The 17,393-nt window shown below is 35.8% G+C and overlaps 2 protein-coding genes and 1 long non-coding RNA gene across 5 annotated transcripts in view; all 3 read right to left on the reverse strand.

The window, feature by feature from the left end:
* LOC132107262 (dnaJ homolog subfamily B member 6-like) overlaps nucleotides 1-10,095 on the reverse strand; it is a 33,040-nt gene extending 22,945 nt beyond the window's left edge. Inside the window, exons 1-2 of one of the 2 annotated variants that reach the window (XM_059513499.1) lie at nucleotides 9,832-10,095; nucleotides 305-425 (exon numbers count right to left, since the gene is read on the reverse strand). In XM_059513499.1, coding sequence (XP_059369482.1) covers nucleotides 305-369 — 65 coding nt within the window. In that variant the 5' untranslated portion in view covers nucleotides 370-425; nucleotides 9,832-10,095. The remainder of the gene's footprint in view (nucleotides 1-304; nucleotides 426-9,831) is intronic. The other variant, XM_059513506.1, reaches the window with a different exon arrangement.
* A 3,053-nt stretch (nucleotides 10,096-13,148) lies between these two features.
* Nucleotides 13,149-13,829, reverse strand: LOC132097582 (uncharacterized). Its single transcript, XR_009422753.1, has 2 exons — nucleotides 13,568-13,829; nucleotides 13,149-13,510 (listed from the first exon to the last, which is right to left on the reverse strand). It is a non-coding gene; the product is annotated as an uncharacterized LOC132097582 (long non-coding RNA).
* Nucleotides 13,830-14,488: 659 nt separating this feature from the next.
* LOC132107280 (ubiquitin-protein ligase E3C-like) overlaps nucleotides 14,489-17,393 on the reverse strand; it is a 28,501-nt gene continuing 25,596 nt past the window's right edge. For both annotated transcript variants that reach the window (XM_059513525.1, XM_059513517.1), the window contains exon 24: nucleotides 14,489-15,019. In XM_059513525.1, the coding sequence (XP_059369508.1) occupies nucleotides 14,849-15,019 (171 nt within the window). In that variant the 3' untranslated portion in view covers nucleotides 14,489-14,848. The remainder of the gene's footprint in view (nucleotides 15,020-17,393) is intronic.

Here is a 17,393-nt window from a genome sequence, read left to right on the forward strand (position 1 = left end):
CATGAGGTACAATGTGTCTAAGCATCACTAAAAGCTGTCTGCTCCCCATCTATCCACACACTGTATTCCCTTTAATCCTTGTTATTAATATAGAGAGCTGAAGGTTTTTTTTTTTTGTTTTTTTTTTATAGAGAACATCAGAAGCGAGGAATTGAGACAAACAGATATTAGAGACAAGCAGCAAAGAGCAGAGTTCTCAAAAGCACAGTATCAACTAACCCCTGTGCTGCACAGTCACTGTTATCATTACTGCTCTACTGTGTTCGGTGTGTAAAAATAGATGCCCATGACACGGAGTACTTACGCTTTCTTTATATCATCTTGGGATGTATTTTTCGTCACACCCAGGATCTCGTAATAATCCCCCATGGCTCAAGTTTTGGGTTTCCACTCCTCTGGATGATGATAAATTTTGAGCAGTGGCCCTGGAAAGAAAAAGAGAGCGAGAAATCTTGTTGAAGATAGAAAAGAGGGGACAACAAACAGAGGGTGTGTTTTGGTTAGTGGGTGGGTGGCTACTGTGACGGACATTTTAGAAACTCTGACTAGTCATGTGAAAACATGGTTCTAATTTATATTTCATCCATAAAAGCGTCTATCAGATTCATGATTGTATTTATCCAAATTTTCAGGTTCCTATACTTTATTGTACTGTATACTGTATATCTTCTTATCGACAAATTCCAGCCTTTTCTGGCTCAAGCTCAATAAAATACAAACATGACAAAAACACTAAATAAATAAAATATTACCAAAGCAGTTTACAGATGTTCTCACATTTACTGCATTATCACATTATGGCTTTTAGGTGTAATAAATGGGTTATAATAAATAACCCATTTATTACACCTACAAGCCATAATTCAAACCGGTCAACTCGAAAAACATCTTATCATGAAGAACAAAATGTCAACTGCTTCCAAACAATCAGGGACCAAATGTCCAATTGCAGTAGCTTTCCAGCTGGATCTCACTGGTGTTATTTATATCTACAGTGTCCTTCAGGACAGGACCAGAGGTGATCATGGCACAGCACTGGCTTTCCTCTGCTTTGTTAAAATAAATACATTTAGTTCACCCAATAGTTCAATAGTTCACCACCCCCAAAACTTTTTTTTCCTGTAAACATATTTACTCTCATGCTGTCCAAGATGTAGATGAGTTTGTGTATTACAGATTTGGGGAAATTTAGCATTACATCACTTGCTCACCAATGGAGCAGTGAATGGGTACCATCAGAATGAGAGTTCAAAATAGACATGGGCCAATATAAGATTTTTATGGTATGATAACCTTAAGCAAAAATCACAGTTTCACACCATCACTGTATTGTAGTTACAGCTTTAAAATGTGTTATTTTTAAATGTCTGTGTAAAAAAAAAAAAAAAAAAGTGCAGCAAAGTTGAATAAATGTTTTTCTATGATTTGTTTCTCAGATGTTTGCTGAATTGTGGGTTGTCCCACAGCTTTTGTTAAGGATGATTGATTTGCTGCTTGAGCTACTGCTGCCCTTAAAAGAAAAAAGACTGGCATGGTAATTTAACCTAAATCTGTAATTAGTTATTTAAATTTTAGTTTATCTTTTAATTACAGTACTCTTGCGAGAGTATGTGTTTTGATTATATATATATTAGAGGTCGATGATTTATCGGTTTTACCGATTAATCGGCACCGATAGTTGATTGCTGGAACAATCGGTTATCGGCAAAAATCCATGCCGATAGTTTTCCGCGTTTTGTCACGTGACGCTGCGCTGAACAGAGCGAGACACTTCAGACAGAAAATCCTGCTGCGCATCAGAGCGCCATTCACATAGTTTTCCATTAAATTACATTTTATTTTCAACCTGAATCATTGTTAATGTACATAATCAATTGTATATTGAGCATTTCCATCGAATTGTTTGTCTTTTTGTGGCTTTAATAAAGTCTGTAGGTTTCATTAACAGAGCTATAATATAAAACTTATTGCATTGTTAAAATAAATACATTTAGTTCACCCAATAGTTCAACAGTTCACAGTTCATGCCTTGAGTTGAAATAAAAATTTAAATACACAGAATTTTTGAGGGGGAAAAAATTAAGCTTCTTTAGGAAAAAATAAATAAGTTGTTTTATGCATTCAAATAATTAGACATGCTAAAACAGAATTTGGTAACAAAATAAAATAATGGTGAGAAAAAATAAAACATTTCATAGGGCCCTAATCATGTAATTTTTGTTAAACTTTTATTAAATTGATTTGAAAATGTATATGTTTCATGATTTTATTTAATTAGACTTACTTTATGATTAATGAACTTTAATTTAACTATTAAAAAGGAGTGGAGTAAAATTAAAATGTAAAAAACTGAATCCAGAAAATGTAAATAACAGAATTTAGAAATTTAAAAAATGGAATTTAGGAAAGAATTTAACAGATTTCATAGGGCCCTATTAGAGTGTGGTAATTTCAACATTTACCATTACCATTACTACTACTATGGTTTTTTTTTTTGGGTTTTTTTGTTTTTTCAGTATCCATTTAGTTTTTTGTCAGTATCCATTTTAAAAACTATCAGTTAATTAAAAAGTATCGGCCAGTGTGGTCCAACCTTGCTATCGGTAAAATCCAATATATATATATATATATATATATATATATATATATATATATATATATATATTTGTATAAGTATCAGGGTCGTTTCCTCCAATTAGACAAGGAAGGCAGCCTCTACTCAAAATATTAGATGAGGAAAAAAAGATAAAACAACGCAAATATTACAAAATCTAACATCAAAAAGTATATACATTACTTGTATTCCTAAAGAAACCTTGTGCAACTGCTATACCAGCAGGTAAAGTAACAGCAGGAGTCCGCGACTCTCTCGCCTCCCCTGAGCCCATTGAGTTTTAACAGACCCCCTAAAGTGTGCAGTGAGTTTGGTGGGGGATAATTGAGATGAATAGGGGAAAATCACGTGAGAGGAAGCAATGCCTACATCGCAATATGATTGGATATGACTGGTTATGTTTGGCTGTGATTGGCTCATGCGATAAATCATGCCTCTTGTGTTCGTGTACGTTATGCGTTTGTGAATCAATGTGAACTGACAATGTAATGTAATTAATGGGAAGACTCATTTAAAAAAAGTAAGTAACAAACTCAAATTCTTCGATATAACCACTTTGTTATGTCAAAATAAGACTTGAAGTGGCCTGAAAACATGATCTGCTGAAGTGTAGTGAGTAATCAGCTTGGTAAAATTTTAAGTAGCATTAGGGTACTTTCACACCTGACACATCTTCACCATTCAAAATCAAAGCGTGCCTTTTCATTTTATAATGCCGTCTTATTGATCTTCGTAGTACATCATCATTACATCTTCATATAGTAATAATGTTTTTAACAATGTTTTCCCAACGAATACTGGACTCCTGCTCAAAATTATAAATTAATATAACGAGAGCAAAGCAAATAGATTTCGGAACAAAGCAATCAATTTACAAGTGTGAAAGCACCCTAAATCTCGGTGTCTGTGACCAGTATTTATTGAGCTTTGATGACTGATGAACAGAAGAATTTAAAAAAATAGTTGAAAGTTAACTGTTATAAAGAACTACTGAATATACATATATACACACACATATACATACATATATATATATGCAGTACAGACCAAAAGTTTGGAAACATTACTATTTTTAATGTTTTTGAAAAGTTTCTTCTGCTCATCAAGCCTGCATTTATTTGATCAAAAATACAGAAAAAAAACTGTAATATTGTGAAATATTATTACAACTTAAAATAATAGTTTTCTATTTGAATATACTTAAAAAAAATAATTTATTCCTGTGATGCAAAGCTGAATTTTCAGCATCATTACTCCAGCCTTCAGTGTCACATGTAACATCCAGTCTGTCACATGATCATTTAGAAATCATTCTAATATTCTGATTTATTATGGGCGTTGGAAACAGTTCTGCTGTCTAATATATTTGATGAATAAAAGGTCAAAAAGAACTGCATTTATTTTTAAAAAATAATAATAATTCTAATAATATATATTCTAATAATATATTTTCTTTACTATCACTTTTTATCAATTTAACACATCCTTGCTGAAAAAGTGTTGATTTTATTTAAAAAAAAAAAAAAGAAAAATAATTACAGACCCCAAATTACGGACCAGTAGTGTATATTATTACAAAATATTTATATTTTAAAAACAGCTTTTTTTTCTTTTTTTTTTTCTTTTTATTCATCAAAGTATCCTAAAAAAGTATCACATGTTCTGAAAAAATATTAAGCAGCAGAACGGTTTCCAACTTTGATAATGAATCATCATATTAGAATGATTTCTAAAGGATCATGTGATAATGATCCTAAAAATTCAGCTTTGCATCACAGAAATAAATGATAATTTAAAGTATAATAAATTTAAAAACAATTATTTTAAATTGTAATAATATATCACAATTAGGGCTGGGATAAACTACTTTTTAAACGATTAATCTAGTGATTATTTTTTCGATGCATCGATTAATCTAACGATTAATTTTTCAGACCGATTTGATTTCGATTATCTCCCCATTAATTGACTACTAACAATTTATACATGTTGATTTACATATCTGAATGAAAAAAACAAATTCCTTAACATTGCAATATATGTTTATTGCTCTTAAAATTACAAAATAAAAGACTGACTAAGAATGCATTACTTTGCACTTGTATAGAGATAGCATTCAATAAAACCTTGAAGCCTTGAAAACACATAGCTTACTGAAACAAGCTTACTGAACACATAGGGCCTAGCTTACTGAAAAAATAAGTTCTTTCAGATGAAAATAACAACAACTTGATGTCTAGTATTCAATAAAAAAGGTCACCCAAAATACTTGTTTAGAGCAATTGAAAGAATACAGTATGTAAATGTAAACGTGAGTGCTTTAAGCTAATACAGAGAGTGCTTTTACAAAAAAAAAAAAAAAAAAAAAAAAAAAATTAACAGTGGGAGCCAGCAGCCTGTCATGGAGAAAAAAAATCTCTGAATGCTCCACGTGAAACTTTGGCGTTCCGCCCTTTTTCTATCGTGTCTAATGATTTTGGTTAATATGCACAAGGGAGGGAGAGAGCAAGAAGCGCTCGTGTTGTTTGAAGACTGTGAGTGAGCGCAGCCGGGGCTCTCTCTTGTACGCGCCCTGTCACTGTCACTCACCGTCAAATAAGGCTTTAACAGCCGCCAAAAAAAAAGATCAATGCAGAAAAACCCCTGGATTGGTTATATAACGTTGGACAGAATGTTGATCCGGCCATCGCGTATATTCAGCGCACATAAGGTAAACGTTTTGCAAACGTTTTTTAGAGAAATAAAAACAGGTCGACGAATCGATGCGCATATTTTGCGTCGACGTATTTTTTGCGTCGACGTCATCGATGACCTCGACGCGTTGTCCCAGCCTTAATCACAATATTACATTTTTTTTCTGTATTTTTGATCAAATAAATGCAGGCTTGATGAGCAGAAGAAACTTCTTTCAAAAACATTAAAAATAGTAATGTTTCCAAACTTTTGGTCTGTACTGTATATATATATATATATATATATATACATATATTAGTTTAAATTGTTAGCTTACTGCCTTGAGTTATTATTTTGGAATAAATGTAAAATACTTAAAAACACTAACTTGATGAGATTCATATTTGGCTTTAATAAACAGAATTTTTACATTGTTAATGTTAATGTTTATTCAACCAAGAACATGTGACTGGGAAAGGAATTTACATTTGATTAAAAAAAAAAAATCATTTCAGAACACCATCGATGGTGCAATGAAACAGCAGCGATTCAGCATTGCCTTTTTACTGCTGCAAACAAAGCAGCTCCGTTCTAATAAACACTGCTTTAATATTCATTATATACGGACAAGATGAAAAGAAAATACCACCTAAACTTTTCTAGCCACGTATCACCCTGTAGCCCAAGACTGGTGTCCCACTGAAGCAGTGACTGGATGGGAGTCCTCCTGGGAAAACTAGGTTGCTGTTGGAGGAGGTGTAAGTGAGGCCAGCAGGGGGTGCTCACCCTGTGGTCTGTGTGGGTCCTAACACCCCAGTATAGTGATGGGGACACTATACGGTCAAAAAAACCCACTGTCTTTCAGGTGAGACATTAAACCGAGGTCCTGACCCTCTGTGGTCATTAAAAACCTCATGGCACTTCTCTTAAAGAGTAGGGGTGTAACCCCGGTGTCCTGGCCAAATTGCCCCCCCGGGCCCTTGTCAATCATGGCCTCCTAATAATCCCCAACCACTTGATTGGCTGCATGACTCTCTCTCCTCTCCACCTGTAGCTGGTGTACACTGGCGCTGTTGTATGGTGGCTGTTGTACAGTGCCAGGTGGATGCTGCACACTGGTGGGGGTTGAGGAGAGACCCCCCCCCCCCCCCCCCCACACACACACACACACATGATTGTAAAGCGCTTTGGGTGTACAACAATACACAATAAAGCGCTATATAAATGCATAATTCATTCATCCATTCATTCATTCATTTCTGAAGAACAGCCATTTACAGACTTGTCATTTTGGAAAATAATTGCAAGTCAGTTTGAGCAAGTCCAAAACAGAGATCGGCTGATGAAAAAAACTGCCGGTTGTTCCAGGGGTTCACCTCCTTCAGCATCCTACACACAGCTGACTGACTGCTCACACCAGCAGGATATACAGGGGTTGTACACTTTCAGTCTTTGAAGAGACAGGAAAAACAGCATACTACAGGAATAGCAACAGGTAATTTTAGTGACATTTTCAAATCACGGGATATACCTTGAAACCGGTAATTGGCCCATGCCTATGGGGCAAATGTTGTGTAAGCTAATGTATTCCAGCCTTAAAATACAACTTAATTTTAATTGATATGCACAATAAAAAAAATAACCCAGTCATTCAGTGCTCTGATTGCATTTATTTTCATTTAACTGAATATAAGATAAAATCTCATATTTGTTCAAAAGATTAAGTCCATTGTTTATTGGCACTCCTAAAAGAGATCAACAATAGTTATCAAGGCTCATCTAGCACTAAAAAAATTAACTATATTGCTAATATTTAACACATGGAGATTAAGCACAGAAAGATTATCATATCTGCAGGACCCAAGTATACTCAAATTTTACAACAATGTTTGGCAATGTTTAGTATGTAAAAAACACCTACTGTAACAAATGGCGAGACAAAAAAAGAAATAAACAAGCATTGAACATTAACCATTAAAACAATTTAAGTTTAAAATCTGTTACTGCGAAAAAAAAAAAGGATTGTAATTTCATTCTTTACAATTCGCGTGTTGATTTTAGTATAGAGCCTGAACAATGGAATTAAATTTGTAAACTTGTGTTAAGAGGAGAACACTATTGGTAACTGAGAGCACAATCAAACAAATAAATAATATATATCACACACACACTAAGTAAACAGAACAAAAGGACACTATATATGTAGAATTTTGTCAAGGATTGATGTTCCAGCTTCTGCAGACGCCAATTTTCTTTGGGCTTGGACATAATCTTAATACTCAATACACCCCCCTCTACTTCACCTGTTCTCTTTAACTGGATCATTCAGTGAGTTTTTTTTTTAAACCACACCTTCTACCCCACAGCCAACATTCCTGACTCACAGCTCCATTCAATCTAAATCACATTTTTGAGACGGCCTCTTCATGAAAACACACTTTTAAGCAACAGTCCTCTCTTCATAAATCATCTTTCCTCTGTCCTATCTTCTTCCAAGTCTCTGTTGAACATTCCTTAGCTACTCGTCATGAAACAGCAGTCAGGGCAAGCTCACAAATGTGTGAGCATGTGAAATGGCTGCTGAATTCTCTTGAGCTTTGTTTTTCTGGCTTCTCATAGTGGCACTAAGAGGAGGCTGTCAGCTCAGCTCAAAGCAGATCACTTGACTGCAATAACTTGCGCCAGAGCTGACCACAGCTCAGCCAGTTTTTGTTGGTGGAAACTGGTTCAGTGGTTTGAAAGGCTAAATTAGACATCTACACGTGAAAGGCAAAGAGGTACACAACAGGAACAGTCCTAAAAATAAGCCAGTATGATACGATGGGGATGTATGTGTGTTTACGGGGATGCTTGAAGGCAAGATCAGATCAGCAGATTAAATAGCTGGGTTTGTTGGCCGGGTGTTGAATTAATACAATCTGTCAGTGTGCCCATTTGCTTTCTATTATTTTTCCTTCTATGAGAATTTAGAAAGAGAGATTATTTGAGTGAGCATGTGTTTGTCAATGTGACCAGTTGATGTACTGCTGTATAGGACAATGGGAATCATTATTCGGCAAAGGTGTGACAGACTGAACCAGAGGACAGCTTAATGCACGGCTTATGTGTTTGCTTCAGGTTTATGGCCAAATGATTCAAGTTTCTGACTAATGTTACAAGGAAACTTAAGAAAATTGTTTCTCTTTCTTTGAACAAGTACAGTGACATGTTGTGGTAATTTCTAGAAAAAAAAGACACACTTCCTTATAGTAGATGCCTGGCAACCAAAGACTATTTACAAGGATAACTTTGTCCAAAAGAGAGACTGTAACACAAAAAGACATGAGTATACTTCCTGTAAAATCTGGTCATTTAGATTTGATTTGACATTAGGCCATTAAAATCTGTTTTTAAGTACGAAGCAATTATTGTACATGTATTGTAATATGATAAAAATAATACATATTGTCTGTCAGCCACATCAAGCAACAGTTAATTATTTTTTACAGCTAAAATAACACGTTGTTGTTGACTGGATGGAAGCCATAAAAAGTTTCAAATAAACTCTGCCTCTTCTTATGTTGAAATCAAGGTGGATAGTGATATAGCCGTAAAGAGAGTGAAATGTACACTGGTACCATCACAAAGGCAAAACCTACACTGGGCATCTTTGAAAGCATTGATCTCTCAGAGAAACATTGACAGCACTGAGAACTAAAGAGACATTTTGCTGGTTCACTTGGTCACACCATTATATACTAGCACTGTCGAACTGTCTTAAGCTACCCCAGTTAACCATTTTACCCCTGAGGAAGGTTAACAAATTTGAACAGCTTTTCTCCAACTAAAAATGACGTAATACACATAATAATATTAAAAATCATTAAACTATAGTCCTTAATGGACTAGACTCCAAATGTAAAACTTTTTAGGAGTCCTTATTAAGCATGCCTAAATATGAAAATGTGTTAGTTTGAAATTGCAGACAAAAACCTCAAAGACGTCAGACTTTTAGTACTTCCTACTAAAAGTGTAAACCGAGATGATTTCAGGTACTTTCTGCCAAACAGTGCAGTGCGTGAACAGTCTTCAACTCACTTTTCCTTGTCCTTATGTTGTTCTACAGACTGAAGAGCGATTGAAGAGCAATGTGATCTCTTTAATTCCGTCCACAATTTCTATAAACAGCATCAGCACTAATTAAAGGAAATTAAAAAAAAATGTCCATCATGTCTCAGGTTCATGTGATATTTCAATGCAATAAGATTACAGGTGTGACCAGAAGCGAAAAGTTCTAGAAAATCGAGCCACAGTTTGCCAGGTTCGAATCGTATCACCTGCTTATGCCAGTTTACACATAAATAAAAGACACTGTCTGACATTTACATGTAACACTGATCATCTTTCCATCCTATTTTCTCTGTCATTGAATTTAACGGGCGAAACGCGCCAAGGATGTTGTCTGGTTAGGCAGCTCACTAGATTGTGAAACAGACTGCAACGTTAACTCCTTATCAAAGCAAACCGAAAAAACATCATATCTCATCATATTTAAACTCACCAACCTTATGTAACGGATAACGTTCAGGTGTCCTTATCCCGCTGCTTTATTCGGACCTCCACTGTGTGTCCCAGTGATGATGAGGTCGATTCCTTTTTTTGTAACACTACCCCTAAAGGAATTATTTGGTTTGTTCTTCTCTTCGTTTGTGATCAGAATAAGTTTCCTGTGTGAAGGACAAGGATGAGCAGTGTGACTCTTTATCCCCGATATTGAGATGTAATGTTCTCCAACAATCTGCCGACCTCTTCTAAGAGCAGTTTCGTCACTTCCTGTTTCTCGAACAGCTGAGGGAGATTGTGCGATGTGTCAACTAATGATTTTGTGATATGGGGGGTATTGTCAAAAGACTACTTTTATTTATTTATTGTAAAACTAATATCTATCTACATATAATCAAGTAAGTGTCATGTGAAGTGAAAAGTGAAAGTGCAGCTATGGCAAGCCATTTTATCTTAAAATATTCCCAGCGATGCTCGAGCTCTGTAATTTAATTCTAACTAGTAAAAAATGCAATTACGACAAGTAACGCTGGGAACATTTTAAAATAAAACAGATTTCCATATATGCAGCTTCACCTTTACAAGTGAAGCAAAGGGTGTGTCGGGAGAGGTGTGACCTGTGACTGGCTGCTCTCACTGGGTGTGTGTGTGTGTGTGTGTGTGTGTGTGTGTGTGTGTGTGAAACCAGATCGCTCAATGCCAAGACAGTCACCATAACTCCATGTTTAATGAGCTAGGTTCTAGAACAAATCCATATGCGAAAATTAATTAGCGACTGCCATGTGTATTTAACCACTCCTTCAAACACGATTTTTATTTTACCCAGAATTATGGAATATTCTAGGCAGAGGCGGATATGTTTACATGTCCTTCAGTATTCGTCCAAATGATTGTATCTTAGTAGACAGGACATGACGCATGCATTGAATTCAGATGTTGCCTTGTCCCCTGCTGCTGCCCGTGAAGGTAGGATTCTGGACTGGAGGTTGAAGATAAGATAAGGATGATTATTCATAAGACAGTGGCTCATGTGGAAACCAACATGGATGGGCTTTTTGGGTTTTCAACTCAGATAACAATGGCCAGAATCTCTTTAGCAAAACACATTTTAATACATCATTCTTTAAATTGTCCCAAAGTTGTAGTTTTTTTAGAAATATATTTTTTGTTGTTGTTTTTTTTTCGCACATTTTCGCAGGAAACACATATGAGATGACAAATTGCTCTCGTCCGCTCCCCAGGAGTTCATGTTAGAACTGGCTAAGACAGCATTAAGATGTCAAAAGAAGTAAATAGTAAGAAGAATGTGTTGGAAGAACATCTTGTAAGGCTGCATTCTATAAAAGAATGTTAGTGTGTGAAAGTGCAGCAGAATCCTATTGGTTACGTTCCGTTTCCCTGAGCATTATACTAATTAAATGGCTTAAAATAAGTAGATAACTATTTTTATTCTTATTATTTGAAATGCTTTATTATGTTAATTTATTTTATTAGGCAATAGTTGTGGAAGCCCCTTTAAATCGAATAACATTTCATATTTGAACAGGGGCTTAACATACAGTACAAAGAGTAAAAATGGTATAAGGATATCAAATTAGAAAATTACAAAATTTCCAGGCTCCATAGGAATCTCTGCAGGAGGGAATAAAGCATTCATAGTGACAGTGTGATGTAAAACGTGTAGGCCAGCAGAGGGTGAAATTTCTTTCTTTCTTGATCATGCATTCAGTGTCCATTTAAACAGGCTATGCTCTATTAACCAGCGAGATAATACCAATATGTGCCTTCTTCCAATATCAATGATTCAATTAGACTCTTATCTTGTAATAACAGAGGTCTTGGTTTATAAATGCTGCATATCAAAACTTTTATAAAATCATTTCTTTATAGTTGTGTCAAAAAAACTCCACAGGGAGGCACCCTTGCACACCTTTCTAATGATGTAGTAAACGAATTTCTCTGTTCATCTTTATATGCGGCAGTTACTGTACATGTTTATGATACATTAGAAATCATGTTAACAGTAATCATCTTGCAGTCATCTTTTTGAACAAACTGTAAAACTAAAAAGTTAATATTTAATATATAATCAATCCAGGTTATATGTTAGGCCTATAAATAGATGATTTGTGGCAAATCTTATGTGCAGAATTGCAAACATTTTTGTATTACAACTTTTCTGAAATGTTTGAACATGCAAATTGCACAAAATCTAAATAGACAAACAAATTTGAATACATTTCCACAGAACAAAGCTTGGTTCATAATTCTTGTTCATTTTGTAGACTTTGTAAATTAGAGTCAAAGGTTCTTACAGAGGGGATTTAAGATATCCATCTTATCACTCCATAAATCAGAAAATACAGTCACCTCCAGAACAAAATAAGCATATTTTCAACATTTTTATGAATAAAATGTATCTTTATTGATGAGCAAATGCATCTGTAAAAACCTTCCGGATATGGATAGGAATAAAACGGTAAAGTTTATGTAAATGCTACTGAAATGGGGGTTTCTACATTGACAAAGACCAATTGTATGTTTAAATTATATATTTAATTCATGTTTCACAAAACAATTTAACACAATTCAATAATCTACATTAAAAAAAAAGATAAAAATAAGTCCCTCCCTTTATAAGAAGCAATCAGACTCTGTTAAACGTGAAGGGTTTTATAAAACCCATTAATTGTTCCTAATGAATTCTCTGAAATGAAATCTTTAAGCTTTCACATTCTGGTGTGAAATGACTTGACCCTAAGTGCAATAATAACATTTCTAAAAGCTATATAAAATACCTTTGGTATATTTTTGCACGTGGATGTGATTGATGGCCAGAGGCATTAAGTTTGAGCTATAATCCATTATGAGGTAATATGCCCAAATAAATCTTCCCATAATTAAGACCAATCCTTCATAGCTATAGGACAAGTTGTTTTTTTAAGACCCAATTACCCCCATCTGAGATTGCTGTTAAAACGCTGGAGATGTGGTCAGAGAGGGAGGAGTTTAGAGGAGGAGGGTGAGACTGAGGCTGGGAGGATATATGGAGATGATCCAAGGTGGAATAAAAAGTTCCCCCTGCTCTCCGGCCATCTCTTGCTCTCATAGCAGGACCCCATTAGATTTATGTCAAACATACACCCTTAATTTATGTTGTACCGATAATGCATTTGTGGTCCCGATTATCCTTCTTTCTTGTTCCATCACTGGATGTTTCTTTAATTATATGTCAAAGGCCATAAAACTTCAAATGAAAATCTCATCCCCCAGTTTTTCTTAAATATTCCATTTCAACAAAAGATGCTGATATCTGCAGTGCAAATAAAAACTCAAAACATGTTTTAATCATTGCCATACACTCTGATACTTTGACTGAACACCTGCACTTAAAGTCGGTAAATGTACATCTTTCCACAAACTTTGCTTGTCCTTTCTCATCACCAACATCAAGACAAACTCTACACATCAGTGTTTGTAAACAATCAGATATTCAACACCTGCATGATGTCACATTCCTCACTGAACAGATGTTGGGAGACTGGTTATTACATAAGGTGAAGAGACAAATTAAAAATCTTATACAAATGCTGTGTGAACATTAAAATATGTAGACATATACATATTCACATATCCATCTTCATCAGCTCTCTGCCAACCAACCTTACAGCCATGCTGAACCTAGATAAATCGCAGCCAAAAAAAAAAAAAAAAAAAGAGGATGCTGACATACTTCACTCCTCTTTAGTTTACTGAATTGTTCGGAGCAACAGCAGATGTTGTAGTAGTGTCCAGTACACAGGCCTTGGCTTTGAAGTCACACTCTTCCTTCATTGATTAATTCTGTTTCACTTAAAATTCTCCCCTTGGACTACTGATCTAAAAACAACCTAAAAGTCATCAGAGTCCATTTTTATTTTATTGCACAAAATTAAAATTCTAGCATAATTATACATCGCTGTAATGGCAAGGCCCAATGTGTGGAATACATACATACATACATATATATATAAAAATATGTAAAACGGTGGACACATAAACTTTGAGGCCTGAAATCTCATAAACAGGACAGTTGCAGCTGGTCACTATTGTATTTTCAAAATTAATCTTTTTTTTTTTTTTTCAAGTGTACTGTAACTTCGTTCTATAGGTAAATGTGTAATAATAAGTAATAAGTCATCATTACTACATGATTAAAACAAGATGACTACACACCATTATCTGTGCTACTGTTCTACCACCCGTTAACCTCACACATCCTGCCATGACTCTAATCTATTAAACTCTTTTGTTGGTGGCACATTAGCCATAAAATAATTTTTAGCCTGAAAAATTTATAGCTCAGAGCTTTCAACAAATGCTTTACCGTTAGCAAGCCCCGTATCAAGGTGTGCACGTTTGTATAGCTGAAGCGGTGTGACCTAAAACCAAGGCAACTCTTTAGTATACTGTACTGAAGAAGTTTCAGGCATGCGGTTACATTGGAGAAGCTTGTTTAGCTTGTTCTTGAGTTAGCGAGGCTAATGCATGCATTTTATTGGTAGACGCTCAAGTTGTGCTGCACTATGGTGACAAAGAGCAGTTGAAACCGTAAAATGACATGGTCTTAAAACATCCACTCTTGATGTAAGCAATGCAAAACCAAGGAAAATCTACAAGTAAATTTTGCGTTGCCATTTTATTCTTTCGGTATCTCCAACATTTAGATCTTCCTGTTTAATGTTAGTGCTTTTGCTCAATGGACGCATTCTGGGAAGTTGCTTTCAAATTATAAATGCATTGTGTACAAGTTTACGCTCTTTGAAGTAAAAATAAAACGGAGCATATATTAGTTCTTGCCACAGCTTCAAACGGATCTGTTTCTCTGTTTTTTTTATGCCCCAACACCTTCTGTAAATCACTGTAGATCCACAGCAGACGCATTGTCTGTCCATTCTGATCATTTTCTATCTGGTCACCACGACAAAAGACGAATATTCTTGTCTGGGTTTCAAGGCCATCAAGGAGATGAAGTATTCCTCAGCTGAGCTCAAAGCCAGCAGAGGATTCAATAGCATAGAGTAACTTGTTTCGCATTAGCTGAGGGTCACAGAACTCTGGCAGCTTGAGAAGGTTCATGCAAGTGCTAGCAGTAGGGAGACGCTCCAGGTCAGTGCCTCCATTATGGATGCAAAAGGCTGGGTACAGCTCCTACAGGGAATGAGAAAGCAGGGTGTCTCATAAACATTTATGAACAATATTCTACAAACACATTTGATAATATACGTACATGGTAGAAATAAGGGGTGGTTGAAACCAGTGACTTTCCAGTGACAAACTATATCTTATTTTAAGTGCTGAATGTGAAGTGAAATGTTAAGATAAAAAAATAATCAAAAACAAATTGTGCAAAATAAAGGCATAAAACATGCCTTTCTACTGAGTTGAGTTTTGTGGGCAGCAAGCAAAACAATAAATACAGAGTGACCAGTCTTGTCTAATTCACAAGTCACTTTTTTCTTAATCAGTTAGTTCTTTTAATGAATTGGTCAAAAACACTTGACGTTATTGGGTTAAATCATTCGGACCCATCTTTCACAGAAAGAACTAATTGAATCACTCAGGGCGGATACTGAATCAACATCTGACTCACTGAAACTGCAAGTTATTTTTAATTTCATTAATGACTAACCAGCAAAATATTGGAAGTGGCACATTCCATGGACGAGAATCCATGAAAAGCATTATTAGACTGTTTTCGAAGGCTGCACAAACAGCGCATTCTGAACTTGTTCATGCTCATACCAGTATTCACGTTTTGTGTTCACATAGAGAACATTACTGTTAATTTACTGGAAATGTTACAACTTTCCATACCGGTAAATTGGCAAAACAAATTTACGGGTATTTTTGAAAAGCTCCTGTTCACACATGATCTCTTAATGGGAATTTTCCGGTAATTTACCAGTAAAGACTATGTGTGAAAGGGGCTATTGTGTCTACACTGCTCACGACCACAGATGAGCCACACAGTACAGCTTCAAACTGAAAGTGAAAGTTCCAAATCCAGTTCTACTGTCAGTGTAGTGCAAGCAAGTGGAGAATGTCAGAAACAAAACGGGGCATCAGTGGACCACTGATTACAACAAGTTCTCTTTGATCATGTCAAGCCGCTTGTTTCCGGTGTAGACAGTGTACATACTTACTGGTTGTTTAGTAATTAATATGTTTAAATGAAAAAAATAAATAAATAACAACAGCCTGATATCTGATGCAAAATCTAAGCTTACAACTTTTCTGATCTGAGAAAGGTTACTGGAAGAACAACTAGATAGGCCTTATGAAAAAATGATCCACGTGGCTGTAAGGCTCAACCCTAAAATGAACCTGATTAAACCTGCTTTAACGGACCAATTTTTCTAACAATTAAGGTATTAAAGTATCGTTGCTTATTGAGGAAGTGTCACGATGGGAGCCATCGTCTTGAAAGAAGCGTATCCATCATCTTTTATAAATAGCTCTCTGTGACAGGGCTATTTCTCCCCTAATGAATTCTGGGGTGTTTAACGGCACCTAATTAAGGCTGAGCTGGCTAAAGAGGCAGACGAGGTGGGAGGCCATCTCCCCTTGATCTGTCTCTCTTCGTATTTTTCCTCTTGCTCCTCCTCTCCACCCGTTCCTCAGAGCGTCTGCACCAAAGTCAAATTCATTAAACAGCCCCACTTTAATTTTGGCAGTAACACATATCTGTGAAATTGCTCAAAAGCCATGATTACCCCCCCTCCCAAATTCAAAGTAATCCGCTTTAAACTGATGACAGCTATTAAAATATGTAATAAAGTCAATGAAATGACAATTACTGTCCTTGGTTAGTCCAAGTAAGGCATAAAAACACATTTAATGATGTTTCTGTTCTCCAGATTTTGCAGAGCGTAATAAGCACAACGGACAGACTTCACACTGTGACATACAAGAAAAAGACTTAAGATTACATTCCTAGAGAATGAGACAATACTAATCCTGTTAAATAAGTCGGCAGGATAAGAATAAGATGAAGTCGGCAGAATTCTCTCATACCCATGTTTTTGGCCTGTGATTACACGCTAGATCCAGTCAGTATGGTCAATAAAAGTGCCATAGAAGGCAAAAATCACTTTTATAAGGTGTTTGAACACAGTTGTGTGGCCACAGTGTGTAAAAACAATCAGCCTATAATGGGTCTCTCCACACAAGCAGTTCCAGACTCATTTGTGAAGCTCTCTGTCCTATTAGCATATACACAGCCCTGAGTGAGAAGCTGCGGTCCATCATTACTGTTCTCTTGCTGTAGCTGCTGGAGGTACGTGCCAGCGCCAAAGCGCCAATGAACATAGGAGTCTCCGTAGACCGCTGAGGACACAAAGGAAATATCCTGGAAAAAAAACCTGGAAAAGTCCTATACTTTGTGCTAACATTTTACACCGGACTCGACTGCCTCACAAACGAGGGTCAGTTCAGCACTGGAGTTGTCCAAAGATTGCTTCTGAAAGAGGGATCGATACCAATGCTTCATGCGTATTGTCTCTGCCTGTTTTCACTAATGCTT

This window comes from Carassius carassius, chromosome 2 (genome assembly GCF_963082965.1).
Source record: "Carassius carassius chromosome 2, fCarCar2.1, whole genome shotgun sequence".
In the NCBI taxonomy this organism is placed as follows: domain Eukaryota; kingdom Metazoa; phylum Chordata; class Actinopteri; order Cypriniformes; family Cyprinidae; genus Carassius; species Carassius carassius.